This window comes from Schistocerca serialis, chromosome 8, assembly GCF_023864345.2.
Source record: "Schistocerca serialis cubense isolate TAMUIC-IGC-003099 chromosome 8, iqSchSeri2.2, whole genome shotgun sequence".
NCBI lineage: Eukaryota > Metazoa > Arthropoda > Insecta > Orthoptera > Acrididae > Schistocerca > Schistocerca serialis.
The window spans coordinates 9,944,612-9,966,011 of NC_064645.1; the positions used below are offsets into that span (position 1 = coordinate 9,944,612).

Sequence of the window (21,400 nt, forward strand, 5' to 3'; positions counted from 1 at the left end):
ATCTAGCTTCCTCATAGTAAAGGCAGCACAGTAACACTCACAATTCTGATAAGTGAAGGGTATTGAGCGAGTCTTCTGTGCTCATTTCCAATAGAGGTAGGCAGGATGATAGTGGGAGGAGCTCAAAATTCTGCAAAATGGCGACCCAAGGTGTTGTAGACAGCAATAGGGTACACGATGATATTGTCTGCTACTGTCAGGCTGAAAATTGGGGAATGGATCTTGCTTCCAGAGAACTGTCGGAGGTTGGTGCACATGACAGAAGAGGGGGGTGAAACTGTTAAAAGAACTAGTGAATCAAGTTCAGCTACCTTTTTGGTTATCCCGAAGAATGCGAATTGCATCGCAGCAGGCTTCAGTCCACCAAAGGACTGGGACACAGCATGTTAAAGAGAAAGTGTGAGGAATGGAATGTTCTGCGACGGTAAGGATAATGTTTGTAAGAAATTCCACCTGGTCATGACAACTGCGGAAATCGTGTTCGTTGAAGGTTGCCAGGGAGGAGTAAAGTCTCCAGTCAGCCTTAGTGAGCTGCCATTTCGATGTGCACAGAGGTGGGGTAGGAGTCAGCAAATGGATAGCACACAGGAAATGGTCGCTCAAGTAGGTGTCAGAAAGAACGGACCGTTCAAGATGATGTGCAGGACGGGCAGTGAAGAAGGAAAGGTCCAAATGGGAATAGGTGTGTGACGAGTCTGAAAGCAACATGGGTGCTTCTGTGTTAAAGAAGAAAAGGTTAAGTAGATTAAGAATGGCAGCGAAGAGGGCACCTCTCAGATAGGTTTTGGAAGAGCCCCAAATGGGATGGTGTGCATTAAAGTTCCCAAGCAGCAGAAATCGGCAAGGAAGCTGTCCAATAAGCTGGAGGAAGTCGAACCTGGTGACATTGAATGACGGAGGGATGTAAATGGTAGAAAGGGAAAAGTTCAGGTGAGGAAGGAAAAGACAAACTGCAACAGCTTGATGACATGTAGTCAGGGAGATGGATGGGCTGACTATGAATGCCATCCCATATGAGCAGCATGACTCCCCCATGAGACAGAATGCCAGCCTCGAGCGGAAGGTCAAAACAGACCAGGAAGAAATGCAAAAGCTCAAAGCAGTCATGAGGATGCAATTTTGTCTCCTGAAGGCAGAGTACAAGTAGAAGCTGCGATTCTAAAAGCAGTCATAAATCCTCTTTGTTGGATCAAAGTCTGCAAAAGTTCCATTGAAGGACAGTCACGATGAGGACAATAGGAAGGGGTGTCACCTCGGCAGCTGCCGAGTGCCAGTCTGCAAAAACTCGCTGCTACAGGGCACAGAGGCAAGAGGATCCTGCTCCATGAGGTCCTACAGAAGTGTCGGCTTTCTTCTGCTGTTGACATGAGGAATCCAGGGCATGTTGTCTGTAGTTCAACAATGCCTAGATGTTCCTTACTGCAGTTCAATTGCATCTGCATTATTACACTGTGCCAAGAAGGGCTCTCAGCAAGGGTAGTGTTCAGGCATCGTGGAGTGAAGTGTGGCAATGTTGTTCGGACATGGAGGCGATAGAGAGGGGCAGGAACTGTCAGTGACATACCTTGCTCAGGCCACCCGAGTGCTACTACTGCAGTGGGTGCCTGCTACCAATGGATTATGGCTCTGAGGAACCCTGACAGCAATGCCACTCTGTCGAATAATGCTTTTCGTGCAGCCACTGGACGTCACGTTACAACACAAACTGTGTGCAATAGGCTGCATTATGTGCAGTTTCACTCCACACATCCATGGTGAGGTCCATCTTTGTAACTGCAACACCGTGCAGCACAGTACAGATGAATCCAATAACAAGCTGAATTGGACTGCTCAGGATTGGCATCACGTTCTCTGCACCAATAAGTGTCACATATGCCTTCCGACGATTGTCAGAGATGTGTTTGGAGGCAACCCGGTCACGCTGAACTTTTAGACACACTGTCAAATGAGTGAAGCATGGTGGAGGTTCCCTGCTGTTTTGGGTGGGATTATGGGGGGCTGATGCACACTGTTGGTGGTCATGGTAGGCACCATGACAGCTGTGCTATAAGTGAATACCATCCTTATATTAGAACAAATAAGCCCGTGGTCACAAATATTAAGTCAAAATTGACCAGGTTTCGATGCTACTATGAGCGTCGTCTTCAGAATTAGACTAACTGTTCTAAAACATATTAGGTATATAATACATTAATAAAATTAAAGTTTGTACTGACTGGAAAAGATGCAGTACAAACTTTAATTTTATTAATGTATTATATACCTAATATGTTTTAGAACAGTTAGTCTAATTCTGAAGGCGACGCTCATAGTAGCGTCGAAACCTGGTCAATTTTGACTTAATATTTGTGACCGAGGGCTTATTTGTTCTAATATAATTCTGACACGGGCACTGAACCTTAGCAGCTATGTTCAAAGTTTTATGAATGCCATCCTCCGACCAATAGTGCAGTCGTATTGGCAACATATTGGCGAGGCATTTGTCTTCGTGGATGACATTTCGCATCCCCATTAGCACATCTTGTGAATGACTTCCTTCAAGATAATGACATCACTCGACTAGAGTGGCCAGCATGTTCTCCAGACATGAACCCTATTGAACATGCCTGGGATAGATTGAAAAGGGCTGTTTATGGGCAATGTGACTTGCCAACCACTCTGAGGGATCTACACCGAATCGCCATTGAGGAGTGGGACAATCTGGACTGACAGTGCCTTGATGAACTTGTGGATAGTATGGCACGACGAACACAGGCATGCATCAATCCAAGAGGACGTGCTACTGGGTATCAGAGGTACCCGTGTGTACAGCAGTCTGGACCAACACCTCTGAGAGTCTCGCTGTATGGTGGTACAATATGCACTGTGTGGTTTTCATGATCAATAGAAAGGGCGGAAACGATGTTGATCTCTATTGCAAATTTCTGCACAGGTTCAGGAACCGAGGTGATGCAAAACGTTTTTTGATGTGTGTATGTATGTATGTATGGGATGGGCATCAGTTGTTTGGTAAGTGGTGCTTAGGTGTGTGTGTGTGTGTGTGTGTGTGTGTGTGTGTGTGTGTGTGTGTGTGTGTGTGTGTGTGTGTGTGTGAGAGAGAGAGAGAGAGAGTGGAGGGGGGGAAACTGTGGTTGGTAAGACCTTTTTCCTTTTTGTAAGAGTGTAGTGGATCTGTTTACCGTTCATTGAGGTAATTTATGTTTGATTAATTTGGTATTATTTTTTGGGGGTATTTATTTGCCTATATCGGTGGGTTTTATGGAGTGTGGTCTGGTGTTGTTGATTTGTGGCAGTTGGTAGTATTGTGCACCTTGGTTGAGCTATATAGGTCAAGTGAAATTTGCAGTACCAGGTTTTTGTGTCTGGTTTCATGATATCTCTGGCTATGTTTGAGCCGTATAGACCAAGTGAAAGTTTCAGTGTATGTGTGGGTTTCTAGTATCACTGTCTTCATTGGAGCTGTTTAGTTCAGGCAAAATGTATGATACCAATAGCTGTTTTTCGCAGTTTTGGGGTGGGATGATTGTTGAGGATTTGTTGAGGATTTTGTGTGCATAATTTTTGGTTTGATATTTATTTTGGAATGGTGTCATGTGGTGATTGACACGGCCCAAAACCCCTACTTCGAGCGGTTCCCCCATTAGTTTCACTTTATTTCTGGTGTTAAATATTCCACTTGTTAGGGCCTGTTTATGTTTGTTCATGGGTGTAGCGATAGATGTCATGGTCTCCATATTGAAAACGCTTGAAATAGGAGTGTCACCATCTTGAAGATGCCACGGGTTAAAGCAAATAAGAGAACAAGAACTTTTGGTAATCCCCTGCTGCCTATGTCTGTAAAATATGCTAACAACAAATTATGGCTAGTGCTTCTCTGCTCGATCTGATAATTATGAAATTACTTGTAGATTAGTTATGTCAGTGGTAAAACAGCGATTTTGAAAATATCCACTGCTCGTCCTATACTATTTAGCTGCTATTTTTATATAATACTTCAAACAAAACATTCATGTAATGGGACTCAGACTACTGTCAGCTCTCTATATATGGGTAAAGTCAGGATCTATATAATAGTATTAGTATGCAGAGTTTATCTTCTGGAGCCCAGGTATTCTTATAAATTATGGACACCTTGTCTCATGGGGTATTTTTTTACTTCATTTTTAAGGATTTGGGGATTTTTGTTTGCCTGTCCGTCTCTTGTCATACTGTTACACTTTTGTAGCAGAATATAAAGCTGTAATCTGAACTGTACGGAGAGGTGCACAGTCTACATGGAAATATGCCATCGGTACTTGAGGGAACATAGATACATTAATGCTTAAATTCACATCATTGATTTTCCACAATAGTATTTGTTTTATAGTCTGTTATAAACCAGCTTTTGGCATTCTGTGTCATCCTCAGACAATTTCTGATGATGTCCTAAAAGGCCAAAATCTGATTCATAACGAACTGTAAAATAAATGACTTTGATCATGCTGAGCACCACAGCTGAGACCAATATTAATGATTATATGTGTTATTACATATTTATCATGTTGCAGTTGGTTTCACTGATTGAACATCTTCAAATTGCCCATTTGTGTCATGACTTTACACATGTAGGCCACCTGAATATGTTCAGTGAACAAATCTGGTCATAACACAATAAATGTGTAATAATACAGCTTAGATGGTTATTAATATGAAATAAATATTATCATGGCACATCAATCATGTGTATTTTCAGGGTTGCCACATGTTCTGGAAATCAGGGAATTTCAAATGTATCAGGAAAATTTGAAAAGAGCACTGGAAAAATCTTGTTTTTGTCTCAGTAGATGAAATGGTTTGGTTACTGAGATGTCACGTGTCATCACTGGCTGGGCACAGCTGAGTACGTGTGTAACTTCCCTACTCCCTTATTCTTACTGCTTCTCCCCTTTATACCACTCCCATCGAATTGCAGTCAGTACCGCCACCACTTCTTGCCACTAGCCTAGCAGCTATCGACGAGAGACAGGGAGGCAGGAGGAGTGGTTATTTGAATCTGATTCTCAGAGATTGTTGACGCAGCAGCCAGAGGTGGTGATCACGTATACATGAGTTTTGTCTAGGTGACTGTCTGAATATCTGTGTGCTCTTGTTTTCTGACCAAGGGTATGGCGGAAGTTTAGTTGTGAGAATGTTATTGTCCTTTTTACATGCTTGGATGTGGCCCAGCAATCATCTTTAGCGTGAGTTGCTACTATCCTCATTAGTGTTGATTCTCACAGTATTTGTGCAACTCACCAGCTACACAACCGGCAGGCACACTGGACTCGCATTCGGGAGGACGACGGTTCAATCCCGTCTCCAGCCATCCTGATTTAGGTTTTCCGTGATTTCCCTAAATCGTTTCAGGCAAATGCCGGGATGGTTCCTTTGAAAGGGCACGGCCGATTTCCTTCCCAATCCTTCCCTAACCCGAGCTTGCGCTCCGTCTCTAATGACCTCGTTGTCGACGGGACGTTAAACACTAACCACCACCACCACCACAACCGGCAGGCCGGAAAGGACAGAAGGAAGACTCCCTTGAAGACTTGCTACATCCCTCCAGCCAATCAACACATGAGTCTCCCTCTGCCACCTGGAAAGGCTCAAAAAAGTCCAACAAAGGCAAATGGTCTTCTCTTTCGCTGACCCAAAGATCCTCTTTGACGGTGTCGCCATCTGATACCTTCTCCTGGCTGGCCTCCATGTTGCCAGTGTGCCCCACCAACCTTTCTTGTGCCCTGGATTCCTCATGTCAACAGCAGAAGAAAGCCGACACTTCTGTAGGACCTCATGGAGCAGGATCCTCTTGCCTCTGTGCCCTGTAGCAGCGAGTTTTCGCAGACTGGCACTTGGCAGCTGCCGAGGTGACACCCCTTCCTATTGTCCTCATCGTGACTGTCCTCCAATGGAACTTTTGCAGACTTTGATCCAACAAAGAGGATTTATGACTGCTTTTAGAATCGCAGCTTCTACTTGTACTCTGCCCTCAGGAAACAAAATTGTATCCTCACGACTGCTTTGAGCTTTTGCATTTCTTCCTGGTCTGTTTTGACCTTCCGCTCGAGGTTGGCATTCTGTCTCATGAAGGAGTCTTGCTGCTCATATGGGATGACATTCATAGTAAACCCATCCATCTCCCTGACTACCTGTCATCAAGCTGTTGCAGTCTGTCTTTTCCTTCCTCACTTGAACTTTTCCCTTTCTACCATTTACATCCCTCCGTCATTCAATGTCACCAGGTTCGACTTCCTCCAGCTTATTGGACAGCTTCCTCGCCGATTTCTGCTGCTTGGGGACTTTAATGCACACCATCCCATTTGGGGCTCTTCCAGAACCTATCCGAGAGGTGCCCTCTTCGCTGCCATTCTTAATCAACTTAACCTTTTCATCTTTAACACAGAAGCACCCATGTTGCTTTCAGACTTGTCGCACTCCTATTCCCATTTGGACCTTTCCTTCTTCACTGCCCATCCTGCACATCATCTTGAACGGTCCATTCTTTCTGACACCTACTCGAGCGACCATTTCCTGTGTGCTATCCATTTGCTGACTCCTACCCCACATCCGTGCACATCGAAATGGCAGCTCACTAAGGCTGACTGGAGATTTCACCCCGCCCTGGCGACCTTCAACGAACACGATTTCCGCAGTTGTCATGACCAGGTGGAATTTCTTACAAACATTATCCTTACCATCGCAGAACATTCCATTCCTCACACTCCCTCTTTACCATGCTGTGTCCCAGTCCTTTGGTGGACTGAAGCCTGCTGCGATGCAATTCGCATTCTTCGGGATAACCAAAAAGTTAGCTGAACTTCATTCACTAGTTCTTTTAACAGTTTCACCCCCCTCTTCCATCGTGTGCACCAACCTCCGACGGTTCTCTGGGAGCAAGATTCATTCCCCAATTTTCGGCCTGACAGTAGCAGACAATATCATCGTGTACCATATTGCTATCTCCAACACCTTGGGTCGCCATTTTGCAGAATTTTGAGCTCCTCCCACTATCATCCTGCCTACCTCTATTGGAAATGAGCAGAGAAGACTCGGGCAATAACCTTCTCTTCTCAGAATCCTGTGTGTTACTGTGCTGCTTTTACTATGAGGAAGCTAGATCACGTTCTCACTTCATCACAATCCTCTGCCCTGGACCAGACACTGTTAACTTTCAAATGTTGCAGCACCTTTTCTCTTGTGGTCAAGCACTTTTTCCTTAATACATACAACCGGACCTGGGCAGAGGGCATGTTATCCAGCCACTGTTGTGAAGGCACTGTCATACCCACACCTAAGCTCGGTAAGGACAAACAACTTCCTTCTGGCTATCACCCACTTTGTTTACCCATGTCATGAATGGTTTTCTGTGGAAATCCCAGACTGGCTGTGTTTTTCAATTTGGGGAAAGCCTACGACATTTGTTGGAGGACTAGTATCGTTTGTACTCTCTACACATGGGGTCAACTGTCCCATCTCCTTGAGGAATTTTTAAAAGACGAGTTTTCGAAGTACGTATGGGGTCTGCCTCCTCGGACACCTTTATCCAGGAGAATGGTGTACCTCAGGGTTCTGTCCTGAGTGTCGTCATCTTTGCTGTCGCCATTAACCCTACAATGGCCCGTCTCCTGCCAGGCATCTCTGGCTCTCTTTTTGTTGACAATTTTGCTATCTACTGCTGCTCTTCATGAACCTGTCTCATTGAGTGGTGTCTTCAGCAATGTCTCGATCGTCTTTACTCATGGAGCATCGACAGTGGCTTTCGTTTTTCTACTGACAAAAACATTTGTATGAATTTCTGGCAGCACAGCTGGTTTCTCCCACCATTTTTACATCTTGGGCCTGTTGCTCTTCCATTCATTGAAACTACAAAATTCCTGAGGCTCCTGCTTTATACAAAACTATCTTGGTCCTCCCACTTCATGCTCCCTGCAACTTTTTCGATGGGTGTGAACCCTTCACCATCTTGGCTTTGTGCGGCAGCACATCTTCACCTTGACCTTCATTCACTTTCTAAAGACACTGCACCAGGCTTGCTCTATTGCCTTCAGTTTCACGACCTATGCATGGAATTTCGCAACAGTATCTTTGTCTACACTGATGGCTCTTGGACTGACCATGGTGTCAGGTGTGCCTTCAACGTCAACCAACATTTTTTGGTACTGACTTCCGACACATTGCTCAGTATTTACAGCAGAGCTCTTCACCCTGTATCAGATCATGGAGTACATCTGGTGACATACTCTTTTCAACTGTGTCACTGCTCAGACTCTCTCGGCACCCTTCAAAGCCTCTGTGCACTGTAGACTGTCCATCCCTTAGTGCACCGGTTCCAGGAAAGCTTCCACTTGCTCACTTTTTATGGAGCCACTGTGATGATTACGTCGGTTCCAGGTCATATCGGTCCAAGAGGTTGCTGACACTGCTGCCAAAGCTGCATTCCTCATACTTCAGCCCAATAATTCTTGCATTCCCTCTGATGATCTCTTGTTGCTTTCTGTCAGGATGTGGTGTCACTTTGGCATTGCAACTGGTCCTCCATTCATAGGAATAAGCTCTGGGTTATTAAGCCTCTTCCGGTGGCTTGGACAACCTCCACTTAGTCCTCCTGCGGCGATGAGGTCATTTTAACTAGGTTGCATATTGGGCAATGCCTTTTTAGCCATCACCATTTGTTAAGTGGTGCTCCCCCACTACTTTGTGCACATTGCACCCAACATTTAACTGTCTGCCGTTTCTTGAGGGGATGCCCTTTTTTTTAACGTTTACATTCCCGTTTGGGTTTGCCATCTGAGTTATTGGCCGTTTTAGTGAACAAAGCGTGGGCTGTCGACCTTGTTTTACTATTTATCAGTTGTAGCAATATGGTGAAGGCCATTTAATTTTTAGTTCTGGGCCTCCATTTCCCTATTGCATACTTCATAGACCTTTCTCTATGCCCCCTGTTTGTAGCTGTCCTCTCTTCTGTCATTAAATGTTGACATGTAATCATTTTTAACTCCTATCTTCATCTTTGTGTTTCACAGTTTTGGCATGGACACATATGACCCTAGTTGTTTTTGCGCCCTGAAACAAAATGGGGGAGAAATACAAAGCCCTTACATTCTTTTGTCGACTTATGTCTTTACCTCCCCTTGAGACCTCAAAATTTGTCGGGTAAAAATTCTAAAATGTGTCTGTGGAATCAGAGAAATATCAGGGAATTTCACTTGGAGAAACTTGTAGCAACCCTGATTTTAGATTTTTATATATGGAAATTATTTTTGCTTCTAGTATTGCAGTTCTGAATTGCTGAGTTCATCTTAAACTAACTCTTGTTATTAATCACAAATACCATTAGGGAATATAACTTCTATAGGCATGTAAGTCTGAGAATCCATGGGTCCCTGAAGAAGCTTTTTCAAGATGTAGAATAAATATTTTTTTCCGCTTAGTTGAAGTACCTCAGAAGATTATGCCTTATGAGTAAACTGAGTGAAAGTGTGTTAGCAATCCTTTGTCCAGTTTCATACAGTAAGAGATTTCTAAGCACAAAATGGGTGGAACTGAGCTTCTCGGTTAACTGACTCACATGCTGGTCTCACACGTGAGTGGTATCTGCATACCCAGGAACTTAGAACATGGGAGCCTAATTGCCCATTTATCCCGACTTTTGATATTCGTATCTGTAAGTCACTTTTATTTCTTTAGAACTGCACAGTACAAGTTTTTAGGCATTAAGCTGGTACCTGTGGATCAGTATACGCCTGTTCTGTTATTCTCCTGGATGTTTTTGGTATGGATGAGTTTAGATCTTGCATCAAGAAGTTTGTGACACTGCAAAACATTAGAGTTTTTCCAAAGCCCTCCAGTGCCCCAAGTAAATCATTTTTGTGGACTTGGCAGCAAACACTGTGTGCCACACCATATTTTATGTTCTCCCTTTTTGAGTTTAATCTTATTCCTGTCTTATCATTTGTTAATGTGACCTTCCATTTTCTGTAGTTAAAGTACAACTCAATCCATGCAAGGGGAAGACTCTTAATGCCATACTATTTTAGCTTCCCCTCACAGAATTTTTTAATCTAAACAGTCAAAGGCTTTGGCAAGATGACAGAGGGGATAATTTCCACTATTTAATTCTACTGGAATTGAATTTGTGAGATATTATGTTGGATTCTCAGTATAGAAGCCTTTACAGAAGTCAAACTGTGTTGTTAAAAAGTTATTCTCTGAATGGTGGTTCACCATTCTAAGTGGATTTAGGTTGAAATACTATGCAGAGATGAAGAGGCTTACAAAGGCTGGAATAGGCTGGTGAGATGCACCAAACCAGTAGTTGGATGAAGACCACAACAGCAGACTTCAACTCAGTTTTTGATGGAAATCCAGCTCTTGCCGAAATTAGCTCTATGTTTCTCTCTCTCTCTCTCTCTCTCAGACACACACACACACACACACACACACACACACACACACACACACACAAACACACGCACACACACACACACACACACACACACACACACAGACAAACACACACACACACTTCCTTCTAGCTACCACTCCATCTCTCTTACCAGTGTGTTCGCAAGGTGATGGGACATACGATTCACGCCCGGTTGATATGGTGGTTCGAGTCTCACAATTTTTGATGAATGCACAGTGTGGCTTTCAACACGGCATTCTGCAGTGGACCGTCTCATTATTTTGCCCACCCATGTCATGAATGGTTTTCTGCAGAAATCCCAGATTGTTGCTGTGTTTTTCGATTTGGAGAAGGCCTATGACACCTGCTAGAGAGCTAGTACCCTCCATGCTCTTCACATGTGGGGCTTCCGTGGCCACCTACCCTGTTTCCTTCAGACATTTTTAAAAGACCGAGTTTTCAAGGTGCATGAAGGGTCTGCCTTGTCAGACACCTTTATCCAGGAAAATGGTGTGTCTCAGGGTTCCATTCTGAGTGTCATTCTCTTTACTATCGCCATTAACCCTATAATGGCCTGTCTCCCACTGGGCATCTCCGGCTCCCTTTTTTTTGACGATTTTGCCTTCTATTGCAGTTCTCTATGAACCTGTCTCACTTAGTGGCATCTTCAGCAATGTCTTGGTTGTCTTTACTCCTGGAGCATCAACAATGGCTTTCGCTTTTCCACTGACAAAACTGTCTGTATGAATCCCATGAACGCTGACTGCAAATTTGTATGTCCGTCTGGTTATTTGACCTGTTGTGCTGCCATTCACAAACAGCATTCCAGGAGGTGTTTTCCTACAGGATAACACTTGCTCACATACTGCTGTTGTAAGCCAACATGCTATAGTGTGTCAACATATTGCCTTGGCTTGCTCGATAACCAGCTCTACCTCCAATCGGGCACATATTGGACATCACCTGATGACAGCTTCAACCCATCCACAAACATCATTAACTGTCCTTATATTGGCCAACCAAGTGCAACAGGCATGGAACTCCATCCCACAAACCGACACATGACAAGTGTACAACGGCGTACCAGCATTTACATTTACATTTGCAGTGGCTTATCTCACACTCACATTGATCTCTGATCCTGCAACGTTAATCACTTTACATACGTTGACTCAACAAATATATTCTGTTGTGTCTAGACAAGACAGCCTAGACACAATGAGAGGAAGCCGAAAGGCACGTGCTACGCTCATGCAGATGTGCGTGAGGTCTGAAACAGGATACATAATGAATGCTATAAAGAAAAGTACGTTGCTTCTGTAATACTAAACTTTAATCCATCCTTTTGGTACATCTAGAGAATGTGGCGATACAAGTGAGACTCTTTAGATACATGCAATGTTACTAATGGCGCCTTGCTAGGTCGTAGCCATTGACTTAGCTGAAGGCTATTCTAACTATCGGCTCGACAAAGGAGCGAGGCTTCGTCAGTATAGTCGCTAGCTACGTCGTCCGTACAACTGAGGCGAGTGCTAGTCCGTATCTCGAGACCTGCCTTGTGGTGGCGCTCGGTCTGCGATCCCTGACAGTGGCGACACACGGGTCCGACATGTACTAATGGACCGCGGCCGATTTAAAGCTACCACCTATCAAGTGTGGTGTCTGGCGGTGACACCACATTCCTTCTCTGCAAATCGGCGAACAGTCATGTTATAAGGCTTCCGCCTACTGTGGGGAGGACCCCATGTTGACGTATGCGATGAGGTGGGGAAAATAACAACAGGCAAAGCTGTGCCACCCGCACCCGGCCATTCGGTGCGAGGGGATCTAGGAAATGCCTGAAAACCTAGTCCAGGGTGCACGTCAACATGCGGTGTATGTGATCGTAAAGAGACAGGAGGGGCCGAAGGGTCGGCCTCCATTGCGTCGGGGTACCCGACGCGCGAAGACGCCATGTGGTCCGGAGCGGGCAAGAGTTCCATGGCGGAGGACAGCTGGTCACGGGAAGCGATCGGCGGCGCGTGACCCAGGGAGGCGCTTGGCGGCTGCAGCGAAGCGTCCACTGTGGGCGGCGCCGGCTGGAGAACAGGCGGCGGAGGCGGCAGCGGCGCGTCGCCATGGGGCAAAAGGGAAGGCATCGTCGGTAACACCTGGGGATGAGGCGAGCCAGTAGATGGGTCCCCAGGGCGCTGACCGGATGACACCGTCACTCAAAGCAGACGGGGAGCGGCAGAACCTGTGCGACGACAGAGGCGCAGCTGATTGAGATGCCGACGCACCTCACCAGAGGCCCCCAAACCAAATACATCGCGCGGCCGAGGCAGCGAAGAATGCGCCCTGCGAGCCAACGCCGTGAACCTCGATAGTTGCGATAAAATACAACGTCGCCTGGAGCAAAAGCAGAAGTCTGCCGCTGCACAGGAACCTGATGTGGCGGTTGCAGCAAAGACATCAAGGTTCAATGAGGACGACCGTGGAGCAACTCAGCCGGCGAGCGACCATCTCGGGGCTGAGAGTGATACGAAGACAAAAAGAGCAACAACGCGTCCTCCCGAGAATGCGACTCTTTCAACTTCAACATCTGTGACTTGAAAGTCCGGACCAATCGTTCAGCATCACCGTTTGACTGAGGCAAAAACGGCGCGGATGTCAGATGTTGAATACCATTGGCCTGACAGAATGACTGAAATTCTGCGGACATGAATTGTGGGCCATTGTCGGAAACAATAGTCTGCGGAAGACCTTCAATGCAAAAGATAGCAGACAACGCTTGGATGGTGGCAGATGACGTCGTGGAAGACATCCGGACAACAAAAGGAAAATTACTGAAGGCATCTACCAGAACAAACCACCGAGCATTCCAGAATGGACCAGCAAAATCGATGTGCAAGCGTTGCCAAGGGGAAGTGGCTTTTGGCCATGCAAAGATTTTCCGCGGCGGTGCTGATTGTTGTTCGGCACACGCCATGCAAGAAGGACACATATTCGTAATCGCAGCATCGATGCCGAACCAAGTACAGTGCTGACGAGCAAGTTGTTTCGTTCGCACTATACCCCAATGTCCTTGGTGAAGAAGCCATAAAACAGAGGACTGTAACGAACGTGGGACCACGACTCTGGACTGATGATTATCAGAACGCAACAACAAAACACCACGTCGAACAAAAAGTCTCTCCTTGTGAGCAAAAAATCGGCGAACCAACGGATCCTCGATCCGAGACTTTGACAAAGGCCATTGCGTAGCAACAAAACGCAAAACGGTAGCAAGGACTGGGTCAGCAGCTGTGGCTGTAGCTACACGACGAAAATCAATCGGAAACGATTTGACCACGTCATCGGTTTCCGAATCAATGAGCATACAAGCAAGTTCGGAAGAGTCGAATGCTCTATCCTCAGCAACAGGCAAATGGGACAACGCATCGGCGTTTCTGTGCTTAGCAGTGGACCGATACAAGATATCATAGCGGTACTGCGAGAGGAAAATAGACCAGCGAATGAATTTCTGCGCTGTACACGGAGGTACAGGCTGGTTCACTGATAGTACCTGATTTACTATAGACATGTTAAACAACTGAAATAAATCTAAACCAAACAAGTTCACTGCAGTAGAAGAACGAAGAACGTAAAATGACACAAGTTTTGTTTGTCCCTTGAATGTTGCAAGAAGGGTGCACTGTCCTAACACAGGGATATTCTGACCTGAATAACTATTTAACTTAACATTTGCGGCACGCAACGGAGGTTTGCCCAGTTGTTTGTACGTGTCATGATTGAGCAATGAAACTGCAGCTCCGGTATCGAGCTGGAATGGTATGACCTTGCCATTTAAGTCCAAATCTACTAAAAGTTTATTGTCCTGGTGACGACAAGAGCGACCGTCTCATGCAATTTGAACTGACACTGGTACAGAAGCACTTGCGACTTGACGCGAGTTCCGGCGACAACGACGCACAGTATTTGTGGGAAGAACACAGTCACTGTTAGATACAGTGGCACTGGACGAAGTGGAATTAACTACATGAATGTCCATGGGCGAAGGCGCACGAGCCTAAGTATTCTTGGTTCGATTCCGGCGCGAAGCAAAGGGCCTCGAATGATTAAGAGTGTCTGATCTGAGCTTTTTCTGGCAAACACTTTGAACATGTCCTTTCTTATTACAGTAAAAACAAATAGCTTGGCGTGACGGCCAATTTTCACGCGAATGTTTAGTAGCACACCGCAGGCATGATTTCACTGCAGTTGTATGCTGTCGTGGCACACCTGGTTTAGAGCGAGGCGGCAGCTGCGTGGACGCGTGCGAGGGCAGTTTACTGGGACGTGCAGCACGCCCGGCGGACTGGGTAAATACTTTTCGAAGTTGGACCTAGCAGATGCGTACTTGCAAATCTCAGTGGACGCCGAATACCAGCGCGTCTTGGTGGTTAACACGCATCTTGGTTTGTACTGATTCAAAAGACTGCCATTTGGGTGTGCATCCGCCCCTGCATTGTTTCAGCAATATTTACAAACTGTTTGTGCGTCGGTGATGATGGTAAAGTGACGACCATACAAGAAATCATGGAACTTAGTGACACCAAACACGAGAGCCAAAGCTTCTTAATGTGGTATCACCGCCGGACACCACACTTGCTTGTCGCTAGCTACGTCGTCCATACAACTGGGGCGAGTGCTAGTCAGTATCTCGAGACCTGCCTTGTGGTGGTGCTCGGTCTGCAATCCCTGACAGTGGCAACACGCGGGCCCGACATGTACTAATGGACCGCGGCCGAGTTAAAGCTACCACCTAGCAAGTGTGGTGTCTGGCGGTGACACAACATATTCCTGGTATTTCATTACTCTACATTAATTATTTTTTGGTGTTGCAAATTTTTCCACTAGTGTACCTGGCCTTTCTTTAACCATCACTGGTGCAATGCAGAATTCTCTTCCCAGTAGCGAGAAAATGCCGTTATTCCAATTTTGAAATCAGATAAATTGCATCTTCAAACGGACAGCTGTCGTCCAGATTGTTTAATCAGTGTCCTGCAAGTTACTTGAAAATATGGTTAGTCGAAGGCTGTATTGTGTCCTTGAATCTCCGGATCTTTTGGCTTCGATGCAGGGTGCTTTTCGCCAAGGGCGCTCTACTGAAGATAATTTAGTCCACTTGAAGTGTGCTATCTGAACAGCTTTTGCTCAGCATCAGTTCCTTCTTGCAGTTTTCATTGATCTGCGTATATATCTTATGATACAACATGGTGCCATAACATCCTTGCCACCTTAAAGGAGTGGGGCCTCCATGGCCCACTCCTGATTTTTATCCAGAACATTCTTCCATGTCACACTTTTTGGGTACAGGTTGGTGCCTCCTCTAGCATCCCCCCCTGCAGGAGAAGGGGCTTGCACAAGGTTCTGTTTTGAGTGTCACTCTCCTTTTTGTGGCTATCAATGATCTGGCAGCACCTGCATGACATATGGTGTCACCATCTTTTCTGTTCGACCGCGACGGCTATTGCTGGAGGCAGAATGCAGGGAGCAATACACCAAGCACAATCCTGGGCTTTCACTCATAGCATCCATTTTTTGGCTGCCATGACCTACGATATGCATTTCTGTCATTGTGTTTTTTAGGACCGGTCTTTGATGCCTAGTTGACATGGCTTCCCCGTCTTTGCCAACTAAAGCAGACATGTAGGTCGCACCTGAATGATTTAAAGAATAAACGTATATATTTAATTGTAAGATATTGTAAATTTATACCACTGGAACTCTTTCAAAATATTTGTTTGCGTAATACTGCCAATAAATACAATGACTTTCTTTCTTCTGTTTATAATTGTAATAGATGTTGGACACTTTGACTCCAAGTATGTTATACAGAAACGCAGTGATTTTTTACAAAAGGCAAAACTATGTGTTCGAAGAATTGTGGAGAGGAAGGTACGTGATGTATTTTAAGTAGGTTATAAAGAGTAACTATAACAACAAAAACAATAAATTATTGATAAAATTATTTAATTGAATAGATAAAAAATCTACTCACCAAGCGGCAGCAGAACATACACATAAAAGACAGTGGCTCTTCCAGACAGAAGCATTGAAGGGGAAGGAAGAAAGGTAAAGGAAAAGGCCTGGAGTGTTCCAGGGAAAGGTGTGGATTTTGGGAAAGTCACACAGAACTGGGGATCAGGTGAGAAATAGAAACGACACATGTCATATACCAGCTATTATGTAAACACTGTTCAGCTTTCTACATCTGCATGACTACCACCAAATTATCAGTTAGGATAAATGGGCATAGTCATAGTGTATATCCTGGAAACTCACAATATCCTGTTGCAGAGCATGCTCTACAACATGGCATACATGACCTCGGCACTTGTTTCACCACACATGCCACCTGGATTCTTCGCCAGACACCAGTTTCTCAGAACTCCGCAGGTGGGAACTAGCACTACAACTTGTCCTTGGTTCTCACCACCCACCTCGCCTCAATTTACGTTAATTTCTCCTGTCTCAGCTTTTCTTCACTGTAATTACTCTTTGCTTCACTCCGTTTTAGCTTTCTACATCTTTCATTGTCTTTCCCGCCTATTTTCACTGCCCCCTCTCACAGCTGTTGCATACAATACACTTAGGTTCTCACTCTTATTATCTCATGTACAGTTTTAGTAGTAATCTCTGTCTTGCATATTACCCTGTCTTCCACCTTTAAGCTCTCAGGTTTCCGAATCTTGCCCGATGCAGTCCCCAACAATTAGTCTCTCCTTCTCATCCTGTAAGGTAAGTCACCCATGAGCCATGGTTCTGGGTAACATTCCCAAAATCTACCCCTTTTCTTAGATCTCTCCAGTCCTTTTCCTTCACCCTTCTTGCTTCCCCTGCAACCATTCAGCCTGAAGAAAGAGTCACTGGATCCAAACACTTGCCTATCACAACAGTCTTTTATGTGTGTGTTCTGACACTGCTTGGTGAGTAGATTTTTTATCTATCCAATTAAATAATTTTATAAAGAGTATCTGTGTGTGATGTTTCAATTGGTATACAACTTGTTATAAACAAAACTCATTTTTACCATTTAATATGTTTCCAGATATTTACCAGTGGTAAAGATGAAATTGGGTTGATTGTACTTGGTTCTGACAAGACACAGAATCCACTTGATTACCCAAATGTGAGTGTGGAATTTCCTCTTGCACTGCCTACATGGCAGATGACATCCTTTGTCGAGAAATCTTTACATGAAAGTGAAATAAAAACAGATTGGATAGATGGTGTTGTTGTTGGCATGCAAGTCTTGAAAGATGAGCTAGAGTAAGTATTTAAAGCTGTCTGTTTCATGACATTCCTGGAACATGTTCCAGAATGTGTGTTACACATGTGACAGTGACATAGTTGTGACTTTATAAACTTGAATCAATATGTTTTTGTAATGAAAAAGAAACAGAAGGCACAATACCTGCAGAAATAGGAAATTTTTTTGTGTGATTTTACTGTATGAATGTTTTTTACAGTTTTTCAGCTCAATAATTAAGGAGGTATTGATACAAGGCTTTGCCAAAAATCCATCTGTCACCTACAAATCCAGACCAGTCACTGACATTCCCTACCCCACAATATGACTGGGCCACCATGAAAGCAGCCACATCATTGTCAAATTCACTGAAACTACTGCATAGCAATTTGCTTGAGTATGGCTGCTGTTGTGGTCTTCAGTTTGGTTTAAGCACTGCGTCAATACCTTCTCTTCATAGCACTCGGCGGTTGCCATATGCGACTGTTTTTGCAAATGGCAAGAGAACTTTTCCTCTAGTTGCTTGTTTTTCACTGAAAGATGCAAATATTTTAGAACGTAGTGCCCTATGTATATCTGTTAGAATAGCCACAAGGTCTGAAAGTTATTTTCAAATGATTGAGCTCTTCTACAGAGTATTGAAATTCACAGATTCTTCCAACCTGGTCCACCAATGTCTTACATACTCCTCTTCCTCCATGGATTGTTTCCAGTATTTGGAGATGAAACATTAGGCAGCAAAACGTGCCTTATAAACAAAATCTAATGAACATATAATTAAATTAACCAAAGATGTAATGTTGCACTCTCAGGTAAGACTGATCTTGAATGCAAAGCCAAAGTGGAAATTAAATGTACGCTGCAACATTCATCTCAGTTTTTGTTATTGAAATTATTCACAGTGCCATAGGGAGAACTGCGTTTATGTTTTTTTTAGAGTCAGATACATGCTATGGCACAGGGTGCTGTCCGTTATTCTCCTGACTATGATGTCCAGGAATGGTAGTCTTCCATCTTCTTTGGTCTCCATAGTGAATTTGATTTTGTGGCGTGTGGAGTTTGTCTCTTTCATGAGGCCAGATGACAAGTGTGTTAACCACATAACAGAAGAAGAAGAAGAAGAAAAGAAGAAGATGGATTTCCATTTGGATGACATCAGGGCCTCTTCCTCGAAGTGCACCGTAAACATATTCACAATCTCTGGTCAGAGTGGGCTGCCTATTGCGACTCCATCTGTTTGCGGGAGGGGGTGTGCCACGAGTCAGTGAAGTGGGAAAGTTGACCAAGTAATATGCGTGACGTGTCATGCCTCGACCGATATTGAGAACAGAATAAAAAATTCAGAGGCATTACTTTTCAGCACTCCCATGCATATTCTGTATGCAAGAAAGCAGGTTTTTCATTCAGAAATTCTATTTCAGTGTTGGTTGTTTACACGAAGACCGTGTTAAGCGTAATGGAAGAAGGAGAAATGTTTATCAGCATTCCAGTTTCACTATATTGCTGCTTGCATTGCTCAGAATCTCATTTTGTGCGAACATAGAATTGGTAGGTTCAGGAGGGCCATGCTAAATGCCTTGAGGGCCTCAGTAGTGCCACCCAACTAGCACCTGAGAGGGCAGACAAGTGTTCGCTCATGCGTACGTGATCCTGCAGTGAAGTTGTGTACATTTAATCAGGAAGTGGGCTTGTATACAGTGAGACAAGTATCCACACAGACAATGTGATGGTATCTGGAGCAGCACAGACTGTCAAGCCCTTAATGCAGCTCTAGAGAGAGTTGAACTGACAGCGGTGCAACTGACAACAATGCCAGACACAGGAATGGCACTATGTCATCGTATCAGATGAGTCTCGGTTCTGCAACATCGTCACAATTGATGTACTTGTGTGTGGAGGCTCTGATGCCAACAGACCTGGCCAGATTGTACCTGTCCTTCTCATGCGGGTCCAGCATGTGATGTGATGGCATGGGGTGCAACTGGATACATGTCACAACCTCTGGTTCACATAGCCAGTAATTTGGACAGCAGCCATTGCATTTGTGTTTTGTTAAGGCCTATCGCTGTGCCCTATTTTCAAGGGCTCCGTGATGCTATCTTTTAACAGGATAATGCAAGACTACACATCACCTGAGCTGTACTGAGCTACTTCGATACAGAGAGTGTTCCACTGTTGCCGTATCCAGCATTTTCTTCAAATCTGTCACCTGTGGAGAACGTCTGTTCACAGGATGCCAAGAGATGGGTATGCCACCAGTCGCCAGCCACCAGTCGCCAGCCACTACAGTTGAAGAACTCTGACATATGACATACAGTTGTGTAGCATGAAATGATGTACCCATGGCTGTAATCCAACCTCGATTTGATAGCCAGTGTGATGAGAGCTGTTCTGCTGTTCCAGTTTCAATACTGAAATTCATATATTATTTTTATGCTGTCCTAACCAGACTGGACTGTGGTGTCATACAGCATAAAATATCTTACAACGTGTTGAATCAGTGATGAGAAGTGTAGAACCGCCAGCAGGGGAAAGATGTTGGCAATGAGACAGCTTTTATGTAGAACAGCAGTACAGTGTTTCACAGTGCATAATGCTTCCGCAGATTGAGAACAAAATGTGTGGTTTGCTTTCATCCATTTTCACAAACATAGCCTTGAAAAATAATGTTGACATTGCTGTGCATTTCACTCTGAGGCATATTGCACTCTGAGAATGTTCATCGAATTCAGTTACTTTGTATTATATTTCAGTAACAGTGACATAATAACAAATTGGACTGTATGAGTTTTTATGGATTTTTTTTCCAGACACACACTACCATTTCTTCAGATTTATTTAATTTGGGTATAAATCCTTTCCAGCATATATGCTGTACACAAAATGTTGAACATAAAATGTAGCTATCTGCTGATTTAACATCTTGCTGAGTATACCAGTACAATGTTTTGTTGTAACAAATTGTTCAATGTATTTTACACACTTATAAACTTATTTATACAGTTATAGTAATTTATATCATTACATTAATGTTGTACCTTAATGTTCTGGAAGACGATATTATAAGGAACCTCATACTTTTCCTGGATGATAGAGTTGTCTATAATGAATTATTGCCTGAAAAAAATATGCACAAATTTGAGTCAGATTATAACATTTCAATTTGGTCCAAAGATAGGCAACTGAGTTTAAGTTTTCAGAAATGTAAATTGGAGCGCATCACAAAACAAAAAAAAGACAGTATTTTATGACTACATTATCAAATAATCACAGTTTTAATTGGTCAACTCATACAAATATCTGGATGAAATGAAATGGTGACATAGACTCACTTGTAGGCAAAGCAGAATGCAGACTTCAATTCATTGGTAAGATACTGGAAAATGCAATCAGTCTATAGAGGACATTGCTTACAAAATACTTGTGTGGCCCATTCTAGAATATTGCTTAAGTATGACCCATAACAAATAAGGCTAATGGCAGACATTGAATGTATACAAAATAGTGTAGCATGATTGATCATAGATTTATTTGATGCTTGGGAGAGCATCAAGAAGCTACTAAAAATTGGAAATGCCAGACAAGTGAAGATAGACGCCAAATATATGACAAAACCCAACTTATGAAATTTCAGGAACCTGTATTAAGCGAGGTATTTAGGGATTATACAATAACCACATATGTATCACTCCTATAGGGACCATGAA

At 44.0% G+C, this 21,400-nt stretch overlaps 1 protein-coding gene across 1 annotated transcript in view; it reads left to right on the forward strand.

The window, feature by feature from the left end:
* LOC126416521 (piggyBac transposable element-derived protein 4-like) overlaps positions 1-21,400 on the forward strand; it is a 42,951-nt gene that overhangs the window by 12,751 nt on the left and 8,800 nt on the right. The window contains exon 2 of the mRNA XM_050084266.1: positions 17,493-17,713. Coding sequence (XP_049940223.1) covers positions 17,493-17,713 — 221 coding nt within the window. The remainder of the gene's footprint in view (positions 1-17,492; positions 17,714-21,400) is intronic.